Source organism: Chaetodon auriga, chromosome 15, assembly GCF_051107435.1.
Source record: "Chaetodon auriga isolate fChaAug3 chromosome 15, fChaAug3.hap1, whole genome shotgun sequence".
Classification (NCBI taxonomy): Eukaryota; Metazoa; Chordata; class Actinopteri; order Chaetodontiformes; family Chaetodontidae; genus Chaetodon; species Chaetodon auriga.
This window is the reverse complement of record NC_135088.1, coordinates 14,585,961-14,607,141: the sequence shown is the minus strand read 5'-3', so window position 1 is coordinate 14,607,141 and position 21,181 is coordinate 14,585,961. Positions and strand designations below refer to the sequence as shown.

The 21,181-nt window shown below is 40.9% G+C and overlaps 1 protein-coding gene across 4 annotated transcripts in view; it reads right to left on the bottom strand.

The window, feature by feature from the left end:
- Positions 1 to 944: 944 nt before the first annotated feature.
- ltbp3 (latent transforming growth factor beta binding protein 3) overlaps positions 945 to 21,181 on the bottom strand; it is a 32,719-nt gene continuing 12,482 nt past the window's right edge. Inside the window, exons 2-29 of one of the 4 annotated variants that reach the window (XM_076751197.1) lie at positions 18,438 to 18,710; positions 18,143 to 18,312; positions 17,942 to 18,047; positions 15,872 to 15,958; positions 15,588 to 15,704; positions 15,312 to 15,467; positions 14,536 to 14,643; positions 14,404 to 14,417; positions 14,250 to 14,319; positions 13,884 to 13,961; positions 12,924 to 13,052; positions 11,859 to 11,990; positions 11,654 to 11,782; positions 11,367 to 11,486; positions 10,773 to 10,895; positions 10,548 to 10,670; positions 10,227 to 10,346; positions 9,453 to 9,581; positions 8,959 to 9,129; positions 8,563 to 8,643; positions 8,241 to 8,369; positions 7,968 to 8,105; positions 7,720 to 7,860; positions 4,673 to 4,801; positions 2,682 to 2,843; positions 2,500 to 2,589; positions 2,225 to 2,353; positions 945 to 2,009 (exon numbers count right to left, since the gene is read on the bottom strand). In XM_076751197.1, the coding sequence (XP_076607312.1) occupies positions 1,858 to 2,009; positions 2,225 to 2,353; positions 2,500 to 2,589; positions 2,682 to 2,843; positions 4,673 to 4,801; positions 7,720 to 7,860; positions 7,968 to 8,105; positions 8,241 to 8,369; positions 8,563 to 8,643; positions 8,959 to 9,129; positions 9,453 to 9,581; positions 10,227 to 10,346; positions 10,548 to 10,670; positions 10,773 to 10,895; positions 11,367 to 11,486; positions 11,654 to 11,782; positions 11,859 to 11,990; positions 12,924 to 13,052; positions 13,884 to 13,961; positions 14,250 to 14,319; positions 14,404 to 14,417; positions 14,536 to 14,643; positions 15,312 to 15,467; positions 15,588 to 15,704; positions 15,872 to 15,958; positions 17,942 to 18,047; positions 18,143 to 18,312; positions 18,438 to 18,710 (3,506 nt within the window). In that variant the 3' untranslated portion in view covers positions 945 to 1,857. The remainder of the gene's footprint in view (positions 2,010 to 2,224; positions 2,354 to 2,499; positions 2,590 to 2,681; positions 2,844 to 4,672; positions 4,802 to 7,719; positions 7,861 to 7,967; positions 8,106 to 8,240; positions 8,370 to 8,562; positions 8,644 to 8,958; positions 9,130 to 9,452; positions 9,582 to 10,226; positions 10,347 to 10,547; positions 10,671 to 10,772; positions 10,896 to 11,366; positions 11,487 to 11,653; positions 11,783 to 11,858; positions 11,991 to 12,923; positions 13,053 to 13,883; positions 13,962 to 14,249; positions 14,320 to 14,403; positions 14,418 to 14,535; positions 14,644 to 15,311; positions 15,468 to 15,587; positions 15,705 to 15,871; positions 15,959 to 17,941; positions 18,048 to 18,142; positions 18,313 to 18,437; positions 18,711 to 21,181) is intronic. The other 3 variants (XM_076751198.1, XM_076751199.1, XM_076751200.1) reach the window with 3 other exon arrangements.

The window sequence follows — 21,181 nt, the reverse complement described above, 5'->3', positions numbered from 1 at the left end:
GAAAACTTTCTGGGTTACACTTGCAATCAATCAGAATTAAGTGAAGTTAAGTTTGCCAAGTAAACACTGGCTCTAGGTCAATAAATTATCATTCCTGACCAATTTCATAGCTCTTTTCAGGAAACAACTTCTGAAATTATGGATCTGCCTATTGCCAAATTTCGTGGCTGAGAAAAGTAAACTGGTCTTTACAGACCACAGCAGGGAGGAGGTAAAAAGAAAAGGATAATTGGAAATCTTGAGATATTGCTAAAGTGGTAAACATTTATAAATAACATTTTTCAGGGGCTTGAGATTAAGCTATCATCTAAACTGGTGAGGTTATTTAGTGACAATAAAGAGAACTTCATCTCTCTTGGACGACTTATCATAATTAATGGAAGCAGTCAGCAGCACAAACATCTCCAGGAAATAACAATTAGCAGCACTGAAGGAACAGCAAACTTCCTCTCGCTTTAATACTTCAAACATTTCTGTTTATGGTGACAAATGCATCCTGAAAAAAATTATAAAAAGAAAATGTTTCTTTATGCTGCAAAATGTCTAGTTTAAAATTATTGCAATGTTGTGTGATGTAATTGAAGGAGCAAAAGAACACTCACTTTAAGCACTGTACAGTAAATATCTTATCAAAATAGCATGCAAACAACAAAAATATGTTAAATTAATTCAATTTATGAATGTTACAGATTTGCACATTGAAGCAACAAGCAAACGAGTACAGAGTAAACCTAATGGAAGACGGATGGAGACCCTGCCACGTGCTGGTTTATTTGCTTTCTAGGTGTGCTTGAAAGGCAACACTGAATCTTCCACAGTCCTGTCCCCCATACTACTTAAACTGACTGTATCTGGACTCTGAATGTGTTGGTCTGATCTGTTTCCATTACATGTTTTCATATGTGTGAGCAAAACACCCCAAAAAACAAGAAAAACAAATGCATGACTGGTTGACATCTTTTTTTAATTAAACTCTTCTTATCTCAACGGCGTCTTTGGTTTTCTAAATACTTGCAGCAATCATGACAACAGATTTGAAACCTTCTTGGTTTTTTTTTTGGAATAAGCTAAATTTAGCAAATATTCCCACTATATCCACTGCTAAGTGCATGACCTTTTTTCCAGCTTACAGTCCACTGAGGTGCACATGTCAAATTATACAAAAACTTCAGGTTTCTCATATTTTACATCAACAAATAAACAGGGTTTGGACAGGGACCATTCTTCAGAAACTGCTGATCCATAAGACAAACTGTACAATAACACAAAATCAACAATGTATGGTTAAAAAATACAATTAAGATAATGTCAATTTAGAATAGAACATGAAAGTTTGTGGACTTAAATGGGAATGTAAAAGGGAATACCATAACATGTAAAATACTGAATGGGCTTAAGTAGATAACGAGAATACAGATAGATCTTTGAAACACATTTCCTTAATAAAACAAGAGGTGGCTTGAAAATCAGAGACTCAGATTAAGAACGAAATATCAGTGTGACAGGGAGTCCAATGAAAAATTTAAAAATGCACAATTAAAACTTAACAAAAAAGCAGCTTTAAAAAACAATAATTACAAGAATGTTTAACAAACAAACAAACATATTCCTTGTCTGTATTGATTATTTCTTTAAAGTGTGAAATGGGAAGTGAAAGAGGAGCTGACAATGATATGTTTTGTACATTTCATGAGCCATTGAGCTATGATTTGACTCCTGATGAGATCTCATGTTTTTAGGTTCACTGTGTGCACACAGTCCCCTGTTGGTACTGTGCGACAGAAGTGTATGTACAGCATGTGCAGGGTGTTGAGGTGTGTTACTGTCGATGCAGACAAGCATACTGACACACAGAGGTTACCGACTTCTGCGACGGACACATATGTTTGGCCTGCGTGTGGCCACAAAGCCGTGTTTGCAGAAGCACTTGTATGAGCCAGCAGTGTTCACGCAGCGAGAGTTCTTGCATGGACTGACACGAGCTCCTGGTTCTGCACACTCATCAATATCTGAAAAAAAAGTAAAACAAAAGCACTTATCAGTGAGTGTAGGCTGTGAAAAATCAAAGATTGCTCAACAGAGCTAAATACAAAGCTCCTACACATATTAGTCAGCGCGTACACCTATGTTGGCTACTGTATATTCCTTGAAAGGCAATAAGTTAATTAAAAATGAATGAAAAATAGGTTTTTTGTTTGTTTTTTTTTAACCAGCGAGTACAGACCTATACAGCGGGTGCGGGAGTGGTCCAGCCTAAAGCCTGTGTTACATTCACACATGGTGCCCAGGTAGGAGCGGACACAGCGGCCATTTGCACAGCTGCATTCATCTGAATCCTCCTCTGAACTGTCACCTTTTACAGACAACCAGGCAGTGGAGGAGAGGAAAATGTGGGACAGAAAGAGATTAGAAAACAGGGGGTTGGTTAAGGGCAAACAGATGAATGTGTCTGCAATATGATTGTATATGGACAAAGCAAAGCAAAGAGTATGGTCTTACCTGGGTTGTAGTTGGCGAAAGCTGCCAGGAAATCCTGCTCACCATCAGACTCAGTCTCCAGATGCATCTCACACAGACGGCTGAACATCTCTGAACACAAGGAATAGATGTATTTTGAGTTCAAAAAAAGGAAAAAAGCTGTAGTCGGCAGTCAAAGTTGAGCAGCCAGTCAGGTTGCTCACCTGAGTTCCTGGGTGGACAGGTGTTACACTCGGGCCCCCAGCCACGTCCATAGTGACAGCAGCACTCTGAGTAGGTCACCACCATGCCATTCCTGGGCTCGCTGCAGATCAAGCCCTCATCAACCTGCAGGAAGCACACGTCCTTATGGGCTGCAGTGCGATCTGGGTTAAAAAAAAAAGGAGGATAAAATACAATGATTATAGATAAAATGTAAGAATTGAGGTAGAAGATGTACAATGTCCTTTCCATTTTCGTTACAGTACATAGTTAAGTGTAGGAAGCCACAGTCAGCCAGTCTTGAGCTCTAAGATTAATATCAGATTTAACAGAAACAGTATCATGCAAGCCAGTGAAGATGTCCACACACAACAATTATACTTTATGTAAACCTATATCTAAGAATAAATATAATTTCAGGAGTATTCAGGATGTGAAGCTGGAAATTGTGATAATAATAAAGAGTTCACTTTGATTGTGACACCAACGATTAAGATATATAGATGATGGATGTTGGTCACAAGTTAGATTATCTCAATAAATACTGCATTTAGAGGTGACATAGACCTTAAATGTGAAAATGTGTATAAATCAGACTGACGCAGCAAATAGGTACACAAAATGTACCCATCCATTTGTTCTCTGTACACACTTATTATGGTTGGGGCTAACAGAGGTCAAGGGCCTCATCAAGCCTGACTTAGCCAAAGCCACAAATTAGTCAACCTCATAACACACTGGGTACCTGTATAGCCTACAGCAGCCATGACACTTTTTCAGATTGCTTTATCATGTAGCATATTCCCTCTGCAAATAATAGACACATCAGAAGACTAACTAAGCCTAATACACACTGTGTTGTATGGAGATCTGCTCATGGCTTATGGAAGCTAATATGCTTTAATAGATCAAATGATTTATTTTAAACTTACAACTGTAAGGAGCTACAAGCAAATGTTAAAGTTACCAAACTGTATAAAAACAATATCATATCTACAAATGAGAACAAACTTTACATTGCTATCACACTTTAAGTCACTGCCATGTCCAAAAGTGTTACGATATAGGACATGTACGTGGAGTTTGTGTGTCTATTAATATTCCTCTGATTCCATTGTGAAATAAACTGCTGTAATTCCATAAAGCACGAGATGATGATGAGATGAGATGCCTGATTAGCTGATTACCCGCTTAAAAGTAAAACATAGTTGCGACTGGCAGTGTTGCTTGATTGACATAAAAGAATAACACTGGCTGCATGTGTTGCATTGATGATGAAGATATGCAGACAGTTTAGTCTCGTTAGGCAAACTGCTTACCGGTACAGCTTATTTGCTCGTGGATCAGTTTGTTTAATATAATCGTGTATATAGCAAATGATAGTGTGCAGTGTCATTTTTTGTGTCACACTTAAACAGTCCTGTAGCATAATTTACTGACATTAAACCATTCGTGACATTCATTAATCAGTAAAAAAAAATGCAGTCCACTGGCATCAAAAACATTAAAGTACTGTGAATCACATATCTTACATGCAAAATATCACCAGTGAGCACAGGCCATTGTTTACTAAATGAGCAGTTTTCAAAGGCTGAGTCCCTCTTTCATCTACCAGAACAAATCAATTTTATCATCTCTAATAACACAGACAAAAGAGACACAAATTCTTTTGGGAAAAATAGACATGCAGGGTAAGTAAGAGATGAAAGTAATTACTTTTCCTCACACTGAACATACTCTGATATTGCTTTGTGTGCATTAATGTGTACATTTGCTGTGTATTTTCAAAAACTACAAACAAAGCGGTATGTCTCCAAGCATGGGAACTGTGAGTGGGTAAGAGGGAAAATGGCTTAACATACAGCCAGTGCAGGCCAGATGGGACACAAATTGGGAGGAGTTACAAGGAGCAACATGAGCGGCAGATGTTGACGTAAGCCAAAACTCATTTTGATGGGTCATGCTCAGGTGAGCTGACACTGATTTTACCCACCGTCATAGACGCACTGTTTCAGCGCTGCACTGAAGGTGAGGGGAGGGTCGCAAAAACAGTGAAAGGAGCCGGGCGTGTTCTCACACCTCCCATTCTTACAGTACGAGGGATCCTGGCACTCATTCACATCTGCAAAGGGCACCACAGACACTGGTTACAGTATGAACATCTGCTTGGGGCCAGCTCTTAGTCTGTAGGTGGTGGACACAATAATAATAAAGAAAGAAACTTGTGCTACATCATGAAATTCAGTACAATAATCCTGCAATAAACTATACTGTACAATGTTCAGTTTTTCCTAAGACTGTGACAAAAATAATACTTTGATTCAACTCAATGTTAACTGTTGAGGCTGTAGTGTGTGACGTTTTCATATTGCACTGCATTATTTAGCCATCCTCCTTTATGTACCAGTACTAGTCAGCTTTAACAAGTCACAGGGAGTTGAATCTCTCAAAAACTGAACATTTTAAGCCTCAGATCCAGCATTCATTGCAGTGATATTGTAGTTGTTTGGATAACAATGTACAGTGGATACTGTTATTGTGTCCGCCCCCTGTATGCTTTCTGTTTAGGTTTCTATCATGAATGTTGCATGCAAGATTCTGCTAATGACAAAATGAGCTTCAGTCATGCATAATACTGTAGCTGGTCTCTAGTAAACATGCAACCACATTGCGATATCTGCAAAAAGGCTGCAGGTTAAAACAAGAAGCATAGTTCCAGAAGAACTGAGGAATCTTTTATCTGCCAAGAAGTTGGAGGCAGTTTGCAAAGAAAATAATACTGCCGTGTGGGCCAGTGTGTACTGTGATGTGAGTGCAGCAAGTTTCTAATCTCTACTTGTTTCTGCTTTTTCTTGAAACTCGGACAGAACAACTATGGTATCACCAGACTGAAACCTGAAGAATGAGGGTCTAGTACGATCTAGAAGGCCTGATCAAACTAGAGATCTAAATAGAGATTTACAGCTCTTTGTCCAGCTCTTCTAAATCCAAGTCATTACAGGACAAGCATCATTCGCATGAATTGAGTCCTCAAGAAATCTCTACCCAATTTGAAACAGTTGGCCAAATGCTTCCTCAAATCAAATTGGTTTTACACTCATCAGTATCCATCCACCCTTCCATTATTCATGACATGTTTTTAGTGGTAAAAGGGAGACCAGAGCCATCCATACCTCGAATTCTCAAGAGCCCAGGAATTATCCTGAACTAACAGGTTGGATGAGAGATGTTATCTGACAGCTTTTCTCTGTGTGAATACTAACAAAAGCAGGCATTTCAGGTGGTCAGACTACTTCATGTGGCCCCATTAAAAGCCAAGGTGCAGCAGCTTGATATGAAGGACCCTCTGAAATTCAGCCACACTCTGGGGAAATCCTATTTTAGCTGCTTGTACCCACACTTGAGTCATTTCCCAAAGCTGGTGACCATAGGTGAGGCTCAAAATGAATCTTTATCCTCACTTAGCATTTTAACATCACAGCCAGCTACATTTGCATTATTACAGCCACCGTCTTTCATCAGAGGTCAATGTCAAGATCATAAATAAGATCCCAAGTTTCCTGAATTATTCTACTTTGGGCTGGTCTAGTCTGATGAGTAACACTCTCGTTTGTGGGAAACAGTCTCAAACGTGGATGAACTGATTTTTGTCTCAGCTGCTACAGTAAACACTGATGGACACATACTGAAAGGACAGCATCATCTGCAAATAACAGCAGTCGCTCCTCACCAAAACAGAACTTTCCGAACCTTGGCTCATTTTTGTAAATAAATATGACAAACAAAAGAGATGAAGGACACTACTTCAACACGTTTGACCTAATAGCAAAAATGCAAACACGTCTTCCGTCCTGAGTGTAAAGGAACAAGAATTCACCACAAAATAACCTCTGGCAATATGGTCATTGCATGGCTATCTGCAATTCATCATTAGTAGTTGATCAATACTCACTAGATTTGCTTCTGCAAATACAGCAGCTGCAGCCTTCTTTCTTTAAACAAGGGGCAATTTAATCCTCAACCTCTGGCCATGTTATCAGCAAACCTTGACTCAATGACTGTGTCAGCCTGGTCTGTCTGGTATCTGATGCAACTCAGCATCAGGTTGTGATCTATTCAGATGCTCTTCACCAATATAACAAAAACACTGACTTCAGTTTTTGTGAAACAACTACAGAAACTACTTCTCTTCTCCAACATAGCGTTTGGCCAGACACAATATTTTTCCAGTGTTTGAGGCTGATGCACCAGCAACTCAGACAGAAGTTACAGTCAATAACGATTACAAAGGCTGCACACTTGAGTTATATTAGGTTATAGAATACATGAACTCTGATAAAGCTGGAGCTCTTCCGTGTGGGGGTATACGTAGGGTATTTTAACTATTTCATACCTGCCTTTCATATATTTATGGGAGCTAAAACAAATATGAGCACTGAGCTGCATAAACAAACAACACATCATGGCTGTGACACATCATTTACTTTGTGCGGTTTGTGTGGTTTGGCTTTGGATGGCTCTATAATACTTCTTTCAACATCATCATCCTGGAGTCACTGTAGGTAAAATATACACAGGGTACTTTCAGGGCTGTTCCTCAGCAATATAACATTACAAACTCAAAATGATTAAGATCAGAAAAACCTTCTTCAGACACTTAAAGTGTGATGAAAACACTTAATACATTATACAGCAACACATTCAGCATGCACACATGTTTTGTGAGCATCTTTAACTGTGATTACAAAACATTACAAACATCATTGGGTGCTCAATATGACGACGTTAATGCTTTCTAGTAAAAGATATTAATACCCTGATATGTAATCTCACCTCTGTGTAGTACGATGACATCTACAAAAAAGTTTCCTTCACCTTCTTTGTTCAACTTGGCACAGAAATAAGTTTCGTCTCACATTTACTGCCTCCCACAAGCACAGACAGCCAACACTATGATTTCTTTGTTTTTGTTTTTTTCCAGAGCAAACCACTGCCTTGTTGCTCTTCATAACCCTCCTACTGCAAAGAGTCTGCACTCACCAGCCTGCTCCTCTGGAGTCACACAACTGTTGCGATCAGTGGCCAGAGTCCAGGGTGGAGAGCAGATACAGTAGTATGACCCTGGAGTGTCCACACAGTGGCCATTCTTACAGTTGGCTGGGTCCTCACACTCATTCACATCTGTAAAACAAAAAGGTTGACTCATAGCTCAAGATAATTCCCTCAGTAGTTCTGTAAATGCAGTATAATCTGCCAGGGACACTAGGAGAACATACTATTTCACTCACCTGCTATTGCTGCCATCACACACCTCTTCTTGTTGGAGTCTGGAGTCCAGGGCCGGATACAGTTACAGTAGAAGGACCCTTCGGTGTTGACGCACTGACCATTAGTGCACAGGGACTCATCATGGCATTCGTTCACATCTAAAGGAGAAGATACATCCATAAAGAACAGCATGAATCTGTTACCAAGCATCTACAAAACTAACCTGCCTTTACAATTGTACATAAAACAAATTTTTGAGATGGCATTTTAAGGTGTTTGTCTGAGGCTCTTACCAATGCACTCAAGAAGATTGCTGTCATAGTAGAAGCCCTGCTGACAGTAGCACTCGTAGCCCGGCAGCGTGTTCTCGCAGCGACCCTTCTTGCAGATTTCATCGGCAAACAAGGAACACTCATCGATATCTGCAGACAAGGAAGGCAAGATGTCTTTTCCAGTAACAGACTGGCGCAGGGGGAATTATGGGAAGTATTGTTCAACATAATGAGAACAGTAACCAATATCAGGAGTGACGACAAGTGTAAAGATGTAAACGCAGGAACGTCTTATCACTGTGTACCCCTGGCGTATGTGAATATGGTTACTTATAATATCTACCATGGTAAGCAGGCAGACTGTACAGGAGTCCTTCGTCATAGTAGAGGCCTCGCCCATTTGGACACAGGAAGTGGAACTCGGCTATGTGGAGAAGACCAGGCAGCGTTTAATAAACAGTACAGTAACGTAGAACGTACAAAATATGACATAATGATACACAATGATTCTAAAGAAATTTAAATTTAGTACAAACATCCTGCCCATAATTCTCACAGTATTATCTCAGTAACTTGTTTATATGAAAATGAACAACAACCATCATTGTGCATACCCTTGTTAGTTCTGTATCCAACATGTTGAACTACAAACCCATTAATAACTGTTGCACAAGTACAGTACTGTATGACTTGGTTGAATGTGTGTTTCCTTGCACGATGCTCTGTCCTGTATAAGTACCTGATTGGGAGACAGGACAGGGGTAGATCTCACAGTGATCTCCCCATCCCACCCCAATGGAGCAGCAGCACTCCTGCTTGGTGACGTTGGTGGCCAGGACGCTGTCGCAGAACACAGTATCATCGAGGTTCAGGTAGCACTCCTTCTTCTCGTCCGTCATTACTCGAACTGCTGCAGGAGCAAACACAGTGTGTGTTAAGAAACAGAGGTTCTGATGAGCAAATCCAGTGGCTGGGCTGGATCTCAAATGGGCTTGACCTTTCTCTTAATTTTAATGCTTTAAAGCTTGTAAATTGGTTCATATAGAATAGAAGATTTGGATATTTGTGACCAAGGATTATAATTGTTTGGCTTTTAGGCCTCTTCGGGCAAACAATTATGTTTGGTTTGAGTTTTGGGTTTGGGACAGGCAGGGATCAAACGTTCAGGCCTGGTTAAAGCTCTAGGATATATGTGGGACTCCAGTAAAGCAGAAGGAATCACAGCAGGCTTACCCTCACAGCTGTGTTTGTCCTCTGACAGGACATAACCATGATTGCAGACACACAAATACGTGCCCGGTCTGTTCTCACAAGAGCCATAGGGCTGGCAGAGACTTCTGTCTGCGGCACATTCGTCCATGTCTGAAAGGGAAATCACACATGCTGCTCTAAGTATTTGTTTCAATCCAAACAACATCTGAGTAGCAAACAAAACAGCCTTTTTTCAAAGTAAAGTAAGGAAACATTTGGGTATTGATGGATTTGTTCATTTTAAATATTGGCAAATGCAGTGTAAAAAGCATATACGCTATTTTTTACTTAAAATCTCACAATGCAATGTTTCATCTTTGAGATATGTGTAAATTACAGTTGTCAGTGATAATGCAAAATCATGATTCATAAGTGTCCAAAATCACAATTTAATGTTCTCAATGGATTAAAAGATTGAGTGTTTACTACTGTGGGAAACTGTGAATAAGTAAATGTGAGAGTGACTTTGAGCACAGCCCTGATTTTATTAAATGTACTGCAGAACTTTGTAAAGAAGACAAAAGACAATTTGTGTCCAATTCTCCTCGGTCTTTCAACATAATCTCTTAAAAGAGATCAAAAATAAAACTTGAAAAGATTGTGAAAGATTAAAGATACTGTAAATGAAATAAACTTCAAACTGAAATTCAGCTTACCATCTCCTGCATAAGAGCGAGTTACTAGTTACCAGCAAAATGACAGAAAGCATCCTGTTTTCTAATAACAGTCTGGCTTAAACGATCTGAAGAGACTGACCTTGGCATCTCCTGCCTCCGACCAGCGTGTAACCCTTCTGGCACTCACAGTGGTATGAGCCCATATTGTTGATACAGCGGCCCCTCTGACAGTTTGATGGCCTCTCACACTCGTTGATATCTGAAGGGAACGTGATAAACACAATGTTGGAATGTGACACATGTGGTGAGTGGTTTTGAAATTTATTAATGAACTGGTCAAAGCCAAACTGAAGCCAGTCACTCCTTGTGTTGTCAAATATTGAGTTTCAGGTGATAATTAACCACATATTTGTTCGGTGTGAACACTCCTAAAATAGAGGGTTTGCTGAATAATTCATGCCTTCACAGTGGCTGCCTTCCTGTGTGCGCTGGTATCCAGGGTAGCACTGGCACTGGAAGGAGCCTTCTGTATTGATGCAGTGGCCATAAGCACACAGCCTGACGTCCTCACACTCATCAATGTCTGTTTGGGAAAAGGAAAAACATGCAAACTATGTAAATTATTAAGAATTTCTCATTACATCTTTCATAAGCAGTGTAGTCTGATTAAGAAAGTGTTACTTACCACTGCAACCTTTGCTGTCTGAGGATGGGAGGAAGCCCTCATTGCACAGGCAGCGGTAAGTACCAGGGAGGTTCTCACAGCGCCCATTAGGACAGATGCCAGGCTTCTGACACTCATTAATGTCTGGTGAATATGTACAAGAGATTAAAAGAAGGTTAATTATTTAGACTTTTACTGATTTCAACTGCAAATTATTGACTCATTTTGAAAGGCCGGTTTTAATAAGGCCTGATGGCATTAGTCTAACACGTTTCACTGTAATAATGCCCAAGACACTGCTGGCACAAGATTAAATCAATAGGTCTGGATGCAAAAGCATATTTAAGAAGTTATTCTGCTCTGTACTGATGAGTATAATTGGCTTTTCTTTGGGCCTCTGCTGCTGAGTCAATGTAGGTGAATTACTGCTCATTGTGATCGATGTTGTCCATTTTTCGCAGAGCTCAATTATATCCATGTTGCCAGTCAGATAATACCATATTTAGCATGGTAATAATGCTCTCCATTTGGCAGTATTCCACAAAAACACACAGACTGACAGGGAGGTAAAAAAAATAAATGAATAAGTGATGAATTTGTCTGGGTTGCGCTCACCATAGCAGGTGCCGGCCCGGGCCTCGTGACCAGGCAAGCAAGGGACGCACTCATAGGAGCCTGGTGTGTTCTCACATTGCTCGTTGGGACAAGTGTCGGGATTCAAACACTCATTTATGTCTGGAATAAGCAGGAAGAAGTTTCACATACACATTTGGATTTGTCACAAGTATTCACAAACACATGCAGGGCAAAGCATATTATAGAGACACATATAATAAGCATTGTGTCTGGGGACAGACAGTATACTAATATCTATAATGTCATAATAATCAGTGCCTTTGTACCTTCACAGACTGGATGACGGTGTGACTTGCTCCTAAAGCCGCTGTGACATTCACATTTATAAGAACCGGGTAGGTTCACACACTGGCCTCCGACACCACAGATGTCTTGCTTAGAACACTCATTCACATCTGCAGAACAGAGAGGATGTAGCCAATGCAGGATCTGATAACCTCCAGAAACTAAACACCTTCAAACCTAACTTACCTATGCACTTAAGTCTCCCATGCTGCACCATGTGTTTATAACCCTGACGACAGAGGCATTTGTAACTTCCTTCTATGTTGACGCAAAGGCCTCTGCCATGGCCGCACGGTTCTGTCTCACATTCATTATTATCTGCAGAACAGGAGAGAAGAGTGAGAAAAGTGCGCCGACTACACATGATGAACGCAGTGCTGAAGATTACAGACAGACGACAGAGGCTCATCAGGCTCAGAGGACAGGCTCTGATTCCTGGAAGTGTTTTCCATCACCGACCCGCAGCTAAGTTTACAAATTTTTCACTCCAAGAAGACATACTGTCGGTGTTCACACCTCAAAAGGAGGTGTTCAAAATTGGAGCAGTAGAAAATATATCGTGACTTTCAGTTCCTAGTACAAGCTCTTATCCTACAATTCCCCTGATGTGACTCAAGAGCATCTTTCATTACACCTTCCCCGGACTGCTAAATGCTCACATCTTTCAAACTCCACAAACTCCAGTTTGTTAATGCAGGCTTTCTGTTCTCTCTTCTGTTTTGATACAATCATCCTCCTCATGAGTAAATTGTTGTCCCTTTACTAAAGCTAAACATTAATACAGTTGAAGAGGAAACATTTGATTTAGCAGCCATTAAAAGCTTTTATATCACACACAATGAAGTTTCATTGTGGGAGCCAAAATAATGATCGGAATTATCATAATTCATGCATAATTTATGCGGACCAATAATAGTCGTAATTATCTGTCTAGCTATAATTACAGAGGTGAAAAGGCTTCAACAGTCAACATGCAAAGGTATGACGAGGATCAGATAACAATCAGAAAGAGCCAGCTGTTTTCTGACACACATCACCATGTGTGCTCTATGTTTTTTTAATCCTTCCGATCGTGCATGGAGCTTTGAGAGGAAAAGCTAGCTTGAAACAAATAACAAAATAACTTCCTGGAACCAGAGTGACAACTGTTTGCCAGGGGACGACCATGTACAAGAGACTTCATGAGAAATTTCTTGTGGCTAGTCATCACCGTTCCGTCCCTGCACCACCGTCCCTACCATTGTCTCTTACCCTCACAGATGTTCCTCTGTGGGTTGAGATGGTAGCCAGGGTGACAGTGACAGATGGGGCCGTTCAGGCTGTTCTCACACTCTCCATGGCCACAAATGTTCCTGCTTAGCCTGCATTCATCTGTCTCTGCTTCAAGGAGGGAACAGAGAAAGAACCAGCATCATATATATACATGCATATATATATATATACAGATACATAGATGTGTGTGTGTGTGTATATATAGATATATCTATATATATATATAGATATATCTATATATACACATCAGACTTTTTCACATCAAAGCCAATGACAGATGTCATTGTAAGAGAAATTGTATTGAATTCTTAAGGAGGACAGAAGACAGGTTAGACCAGAATTAGAGCAAGAAAGCTGTAAAAGCAGAACTTCTAAATAAAGACTGTTTTGTGACTCTGGTAAGTGCTTACCACTGATATCTTTGGAAGGAATGTTTGTTTTTTTTTTTCTTTCTATGGACATTTCTATGGAAGTGTGTATCACGTAACCTGCTTTTAAATACCAGCACAAACTGTAGTTATGCACTTGCTTCCATAAAACACGAAGAGTGTGAATATAGCCTTCGGGCTGGTTCATGCTTCACAGCTGAAAGCACACGACATGCAAAGTGTCCAAACCCATCACTTAACCATTAAAGAAGCACGCATCTGACAAGATTTAACTCAGCATTAAACTGGACTTGTGCATCCACAGGAATTGCCTCAGTGCCTAAATAACTCTTTTTCATCATAAATTATGTTTATTACGTGGAGAACGTCAACATGTCATTTGTGTGCACCCAAAGCTCACCACAATATCTACTCTTACTGGCTGATGTGGACAGCAGGGTTTTCCAGTTTGACGCGCTTGAAACATGAACCGGCCTTGAAAGAAGCAACTCTCTATAAGCTTCATGCAGAATAGACGTTGGAGTGAGTCTGAGGTCTGCAGGGAACTCACGCAAGACTTTTGTCTGTGTTTCGAAGGGGTCATTGCCTGGGGTCAATCTGATGATTGTTGGAGGGGTGGGTTTAACAACTGTGGATTCAACAGAAGAGAGATGAAGTGGACAGACTTCAGGAAGGAGGAAATTTGACATGTTGAACATTAGTAATGATATTTTGGTCTTCATCACACACGGGCACCATTTCTCTACACTAGTCTATTAGTCGCTGTTGCAGCAAGACAGAAACTTTTTCCCCCCATTGTTACAGCCAAAGTATATGAAACACCACTTTCAAATAAATGTACACTTGTGTTTCAACATGTTCTATCACTGGAGTCACGGAGTATGAATCTGACAGGTGAGCTTAGAGGTGAGTTTACCCGGCACACGAGGACTGCTGGTGCTGGTGGGAGCCTGCTGTGCAGCAGTCGTCGTCTCTGGAGGCCTCTCCTGTTTGAAAGGGATAATTAGATGTCACAACAGCAAAAACAAGCAGTTATTATTACTGTATCAAAGATGGAAATAATGTCTTACCAGCTGCTTTGGTTCTGGAAAGAAAAGAGATAGAGGGGGTATTAAAACTGAGAATTTACGTGATCCGTGCAAAGGACTCGCAAGTAGTGTTAGAAATGTTTGAGTAGTGTGTAAACAGTACTTGATACTCACCCTCCTTGTCAGGTTTCCGGGGGAAGAGGATGGGAGGGAAGGCCACGGTCTCTCTTATATTTTGGAGAAAATAGCCTTTCCCAGCAGGGCAGATCTTACTGAAGGCCACTGAGTGCCACATGGAGAAAGAGGAGAGGATTTTTTTTTTTTAGAATTTAAAAATTTTAGCAGCTTAATTGCTGTTCAGATAACTTGAAAGAATCAAACACAACATATTGAAACTTGCTTTGAGTGAACAAGCTTTGAGAATACATCCAATATATTAGTCAAATTTATGACAGTAGACAGTGTAGACAAACATATTAAGTACAGAGCTGGAACCTGATTTATTGCTCCCCAGTTCACATTAACTATCAATCCAATACAGAGAGCACAAACTTCACACATAATGAGCAACAGGTCGGTTCTTATATCCTTACATCTTCACTATCCAAGTTTGTGTCATCAGTCAAGAAGAGTGAGAAACATTAATACACCCTTGAGCTGCATAATGACTTGGAATAATCATCACCATACATTATATCAACCCTAATGTGTATGATGATAAACTCTTTCATTTAGATTAAGCCACACATGGATGAGATTAACATGAATTTAACATTTTGGAGTAAGAACAGAAAATCTACATGCAGTAAAGAAAGATCATTTGATACAAACCTATGGCGAAATGATGTTGTAATTGGGTTCATAAAGCGTGTTTACATGTAGACGAGGAGACAGATTTCATCGTGACACCATAATACCCATTTTCTCAGCTTGCATCTGTGTCCACTCACCTGTGCCCACCTGAGGACATCTCTCGCAGTTGGGTCCCCAGGCTTTGCCCACCGTGCAGCAGCACGTCTCCTGGGTGAGGTGGGGAGGCAGCGCGTGCTCGCAGCCCCTGGCCTCGGACGCCATCAGGAAGCACTGAGCCTGCTCTGCCGGAGACTCTGAGAGTGGACACAATGGGGTTTCATTTGGGAATGAGAATCCCAGTTGGAAGTGAAAGTTTAATGTCATTCAAGTGGATAATCAGTGAAAAGCAGAGAAGACAGAAACCTCTTACTCACCAACACATCGATTCCTGTCCAACACCATACCGGCCTTGCAAGAACATTTGAAGCTGCCCAGCGTGTTCAGACAGTCTCCATTCTGGCAGACACCCTGCATGGAGCACTCGTTGATATCTTCAAGGTCAGGAGGTGGGGTGTAAAAATGAAAAGGTTGTGATGCCATCACATAGGACTTGTACATAGATTTAGTACATAAAAACTGGACACGACAGAAGCAACATCCAAACTGAGCTCTTTGCTCTGATTTGTCCTCGTCATAAGCTGCATTCTGCCCGCGTTACCTTGACAGTGTGTGCTGTTGAATCTTTTATAGCCTTGTGGACAGGTAGAGCCGTAGTCTTCCACAATGGTCTGCTTGACTGATGCATCTGAGGGAGGAGAAATGTTGTTGAAATAGTGGTTTTGAGGAATGAGAAGGACTGCAGGTGGATCACTTTTCATGTGTACAAACAAATGTGACACTTTGAAAGCCCTCTAGGAAAGACTGTCCATGGGTGAATGTTCATGCGCATCTCCATTTGTGCAACTCATTGAGAGGCGACTACAAAGACACATAAAAGACAGAAAATTCTCAGAGGGAGACCGGGGAGGCGGTGGGATGATTTTTGCATTTCATTTGAAGTGAGGGCTTAAATTATTGCGGAACAACCAGCATGTTCTAAATGAACAGACTGACATTGTGGGAAATACACTTATTTGCTTTCTTACTGAGAGTTTGATGATGAGTTTGACTGTGCGCTACTGTAAGTAGGGAGCTGGAGGAAGAGGTGATAAAAAAGCTTAAAGACTAGAAACAGGGGAAAACAGCTGGGCTGGCTCTGTATTAAAAAATTAAAAAATACACCTACCAGCATCTGAAACTGACTATTTAACATGAATATGAATATGAGTCTAAAAATATAGAAAAACAACAAACTAAGCTTCATTACATGCAGTCACATTAAAAGTGCTATATTTTTGGGAATGATGCTGTTATATAAAAATATGCTTATTTGCTTGCTGGCAGAATATTTGATGAGAAAATTGATACCACTCTCATATCTGTCTGTTAAATATAGGGCTATAGCCAGCAGCTGATTAGCTTAGCTTAGCACAAAGACTGGAGACATGGAAAATAGCTGGTCTGGCTCTGTCAAAATCTGCCTGCCAGCACTTCTAAAGCTCACTAATTAACACGGTTTAGCTTGGTTAACTTGATCCATACAAAAACTTAAGTGAAAAGGCTTCATATTTGCCATACAGACATCTGAGTGATCCTGATCTTCTCATTTAACTCTCCACTGGAAAAAAAATAAGTGTATTTCCAAAATGTCAGACTTGGCCTTTAACACACTAACACTTGTTCTGATTTTATTATTTGACAAACCAATATTTTCTTCTGTCTTTGCTTTCTTGAACTTTTCCAATGACAGTTTCCTTATGACGCCTTTGATGAAGTAGCTTGTCAAAAAATAGACTGAAAAGGTCTCTCATAATGTTTGAACTCGTACTAATGTCTTTTTCTTGTTTTTATTCTTACTCTAAATGAGCCATGAACACATAACACAGAAGAATGTTCTACTTTCCATGAGGGAGTAAAAACATGCAAGGCAGTTTTATTAGAGAGCTGCAGGAAGAGTGAACATTTTGGAAGCTCAATGAAAGGAGAGGCAAGATCTACTTTAGCCATTTTCATTAAAAAAGAGAAGTTTATAAATGGACGAAAATGTAACAAAACAGACAGAGCTGCTGGCAGGAATCCAGTCATCTAAAGACTAACCAGACGTACAGTATCAGGTTAGTCAAAGGCTGCATTGTCTGAGTTAGAACTGAGAGACGGAATAATAGCAGAGTGGAAAAACGTGAGTAGCCAAGATTTTCTTGAAATTCAATCTTCAGCAATGTGATGACAGTCCTGCACTGGGCAGGCCCATAGGAACATGCTTAAGTAGAGGGTTATTTTCCACATTCTCTTTTTCTGCCTCACTGTCTGTGTGTAATTCCCGTAATTTCTTCCGTTTTCTCCTTCTCAACTGTTCACACACTCCCGACCTTACCACTAACTTTCATGTACACATTTTTATAGAGGTACAAAGTGATTGTTTTAATCCAGGGCCATAATTTCGTGAGGTGGAAGGTATAAATTGCTGGGGATGTTTGACATTTTTGGCTCAATAAACAATAATTTATTGCCAGGAAAACACAAGATGTAGATCAGATGAAAATCTAGACCAAAGGACTGTTTTAAGAGAACAATTCGTTGCACTTTCATGTCTGAATAAAAGAACCTTAAAGAGTAAACATAAAGTGGAAGCAGGAAAAAATGAATTGGAGCTAAGTGAGGTGGAAAATTACAGCAGAAGAGTTCTCACTTGGTAGTTTGGGGCACTGATAACACTTGTTTTGTCCCCATGAATTCCCCACGCTGCCGCAGCAGTCCTCCTGATTGGTCAGGACAGGCAGCGGGGTGCTGTTGCACTAAAGCAAGATGAGACAGAGGAATGTTAGGGGCGCAAAATGACTAAACGAAGCTTTGGGGATTGTCCATCACTGCAGCAGGTGTCTGAACTCACAGCTTGTTTGGGGGTGGTCTCCTGGAAGCAGCGCCCCTTCGGTTTGTGCCTCGAGGGGATCGGGCGTGGTCCTGTCTTGTGAGGAGGCTTGACAACTGATTGGTCGAGAGGCTGAATGACCACAGAGGTCAGAGTGTCTGGCGGGTGGTGAACACGTAAATTAATCTGCACTGAAAACAGAGAGAGGAAATGACAGCGGAAGAACGAAATGTATCACAAACACATATGTTTGTCACTCAAAAACCAACCAGGAGATGCAAAAGTCCTGGCAATCACTGTGGTAAATGGTAGATACCTTCAGACGAGTGGTGCCCTACTTGTGTCAAGGGTAGCGAGAAGTGTGTTTGCGTCAGCTGGGTGCGCCCTATGCCTGACTGCTCGCCTAGTTTCAGGCCATCTGGTTTCAAAGACGTGGGGTAGACAGGCTGCTTGTTGCCTCGCGCTGCCTGAGCTTGCTGCGTCTGCTGGAGTGGAAACTGGCAGAGCCGCCCGGTGAAGCCAGGCGGGCACAGGCAGTGCTTCCTCGAGCTGCACACTCCTCCATTCATACACGTCAGGGGACACACAACTGCAGAGAGAAACGGGGGGGGAGAGTTGTCATTACCGAGACGGGCAGACTCCCACCGGTCAAAAGTTCAGAGCTATGAATCAGAGCAGATGATTGGAAGAGGAAAAACTGAACAACACAGAGCAAATAAGTTTAATGAATAACAAATGAGAGCTGCTCTGGAAAAATCACTCAGTGAAACGTCAGATCCACCAAGATATTTACTCATAAGTCTGGAATTGCTCATTTTGAAACCATTTACCTCAGAGACAGACTGAGGTTTCTATCAGATAAATATGACAGGCAGACAGAAAAGTTTGTGGCTGAGCAGGACCATGTAAACAATAATCACTGTGAAATGTACCGCTGGAGAAATCACATGGCATCACACACTTAACGGAACAACAGGTCCATGAAGCCAGTCAGCAACAGCATCTGAGCAGGAGAGCCGGCAAAGCCATTGATCTGTTCCACAGCTTCAGTCTGGCATATGGGAAAAATCTCGACATGTATGGGAAAACTGCTGGCTGGAGAAAGGTTTATGGCATATAGAGTGCTCACTGCGGTTTTATTGGGTCTGCCATTGTGTTTATTTTAAGTCCAGTTGTTTTTGAAATTCCCACAATAGAACAATCAGAGGAAAGAAAGAGAAAGCGAGAGAGCAGGGCTGTGGGGAAAACTGCAAGCGAGTTATGAGCCCTGGGAGAGATTTGAGAGAAACTGAAACCAGGTAATAATACAAGCAGTACGACCATAATGAAGTAAGAGTGACAGTCCAGTCAGGAAAACCATCTCGTCTCAGCACTCCTTTCACATGCTGGGTGACAGCCACAGTTTTTCAGTTTTAGTATCACTGCCAAACATTTGTTGCCGTACCTCACTTTGAATGTCTGTGCAGATTCTCACTCTGAATGCATGTTTAAATATGTATAAACACATTTTTCTACAAAAAACCTCTTTTGTCATTCAATCAGAGCAGCCAAACTCCTGAACTGCCGTAATCCCAAATTAATATTTTCAACCAAACAGCCATACAAATAAACACGTTTTTTTTTTTTCAACCAGTAAAATTAATCAACAACATTTTTGATAATTCATCGAGCGTTTGCCAGGAAACCTGCAGAGACTCCAAGAAATACACATGAGTGAGAGAGAACAGATTAATTAGTGAGCTTTAGATGTGCTGCTAGGCAGATTCTGTCTGAGCCAAGTTGTCTGTTTCCCTGTTTCCAGCTGCTGTAGCCTCATATTTGACGATGCGACTTTGGGTTCTGAGAAACTATTATTGTCATTTTTCAACAGTGACTAGTGAAATTTTACAGACCAAAAATAATAAAAATAATAGGCAAGTTTATTCAGAATGAACATAATAATTAGTCACAGCCCTACGGTATCTAATAAACAAAGAAAAACAAGCACTGACAGCTGGTTTTTGATATGAATGTGTTATGGTCACATTTCAGTTCAACACTAAGCCCTAGAGCCTTTCTTAAGTCCTTCATCTCTCTTACATCAGCTAATCCAGTAACATGTATCATAAAACACAATTAATTCATGTTTATGTGCTGGTTCTTACAGTGAAATATCACTACTGCTTCCATTATTACTACTTCAAATACATCAACCACAACTATGACTACAACAATAATTACCATTACTAACAGTAAATACATGTGTAAGTTTAGGAGAGGAAATAATGTTCTTTTTCCTGTTGGTGGGTCACAGGCTGGCCCGGTCAGTGAACACAAGCACGCTCTGTGCAGATTTAGTTGAGGATTAATATGGAAGTTCACCTTTTTCAAGTGGTTACTACTTGTTGCCATTCTGAGATGCCAAAACTGTAACGTCTGAGCTTTTCGAACCCAAACAAACCCATCCTGAAAGTAAAAACTGGGCTGGAGGAGAGGAGAGGAGACGACTGGAGGCCTCCCTCTGCTGCTGAGCCAAGTGTGCACACATGGATGTGATTATATGTGGACTTCCAGGGAGTCTGGGCTGAAGCGTAATTAGGGGACTAGATCACTTTAAACACAGCAGGGACATCCTCACATAGTGAAAGTCAGACAGAGAAATTAAGGAACCTCAATGAAACACCCAACTAGTGGCGTAAAATGTCTAAATCTGAAGCAAGATGGATACTTCAGAAGGAGCCCTCCTCTACCTACACCATGTGACAGTGGTCTTTAACCACGAGGACTGAGAGCAGGCAGCAACATGCAGAATGGAGCTGGAAGGCTCAGGCATGGCAGGAAAAAGCGGGAGAGCAGCACAGACGGCAGCCGACAGACTTAGTCTGACCTAAAAGCTCCACTTTCCACAGTTCAGATTTCGTCCCTGTACTGGATTGAGAATGAGAGGAAAGTGGGAGAGATGCGGGGGTTGAAAATTAGGATTGCAGACACAGAAAGTCAGGAAAAGAGCCTCTTTCCAAATGTGATTACACAATCTCAACCCACAGAGACTGCAGAGATGACATACTGTTGGGAAAGTCT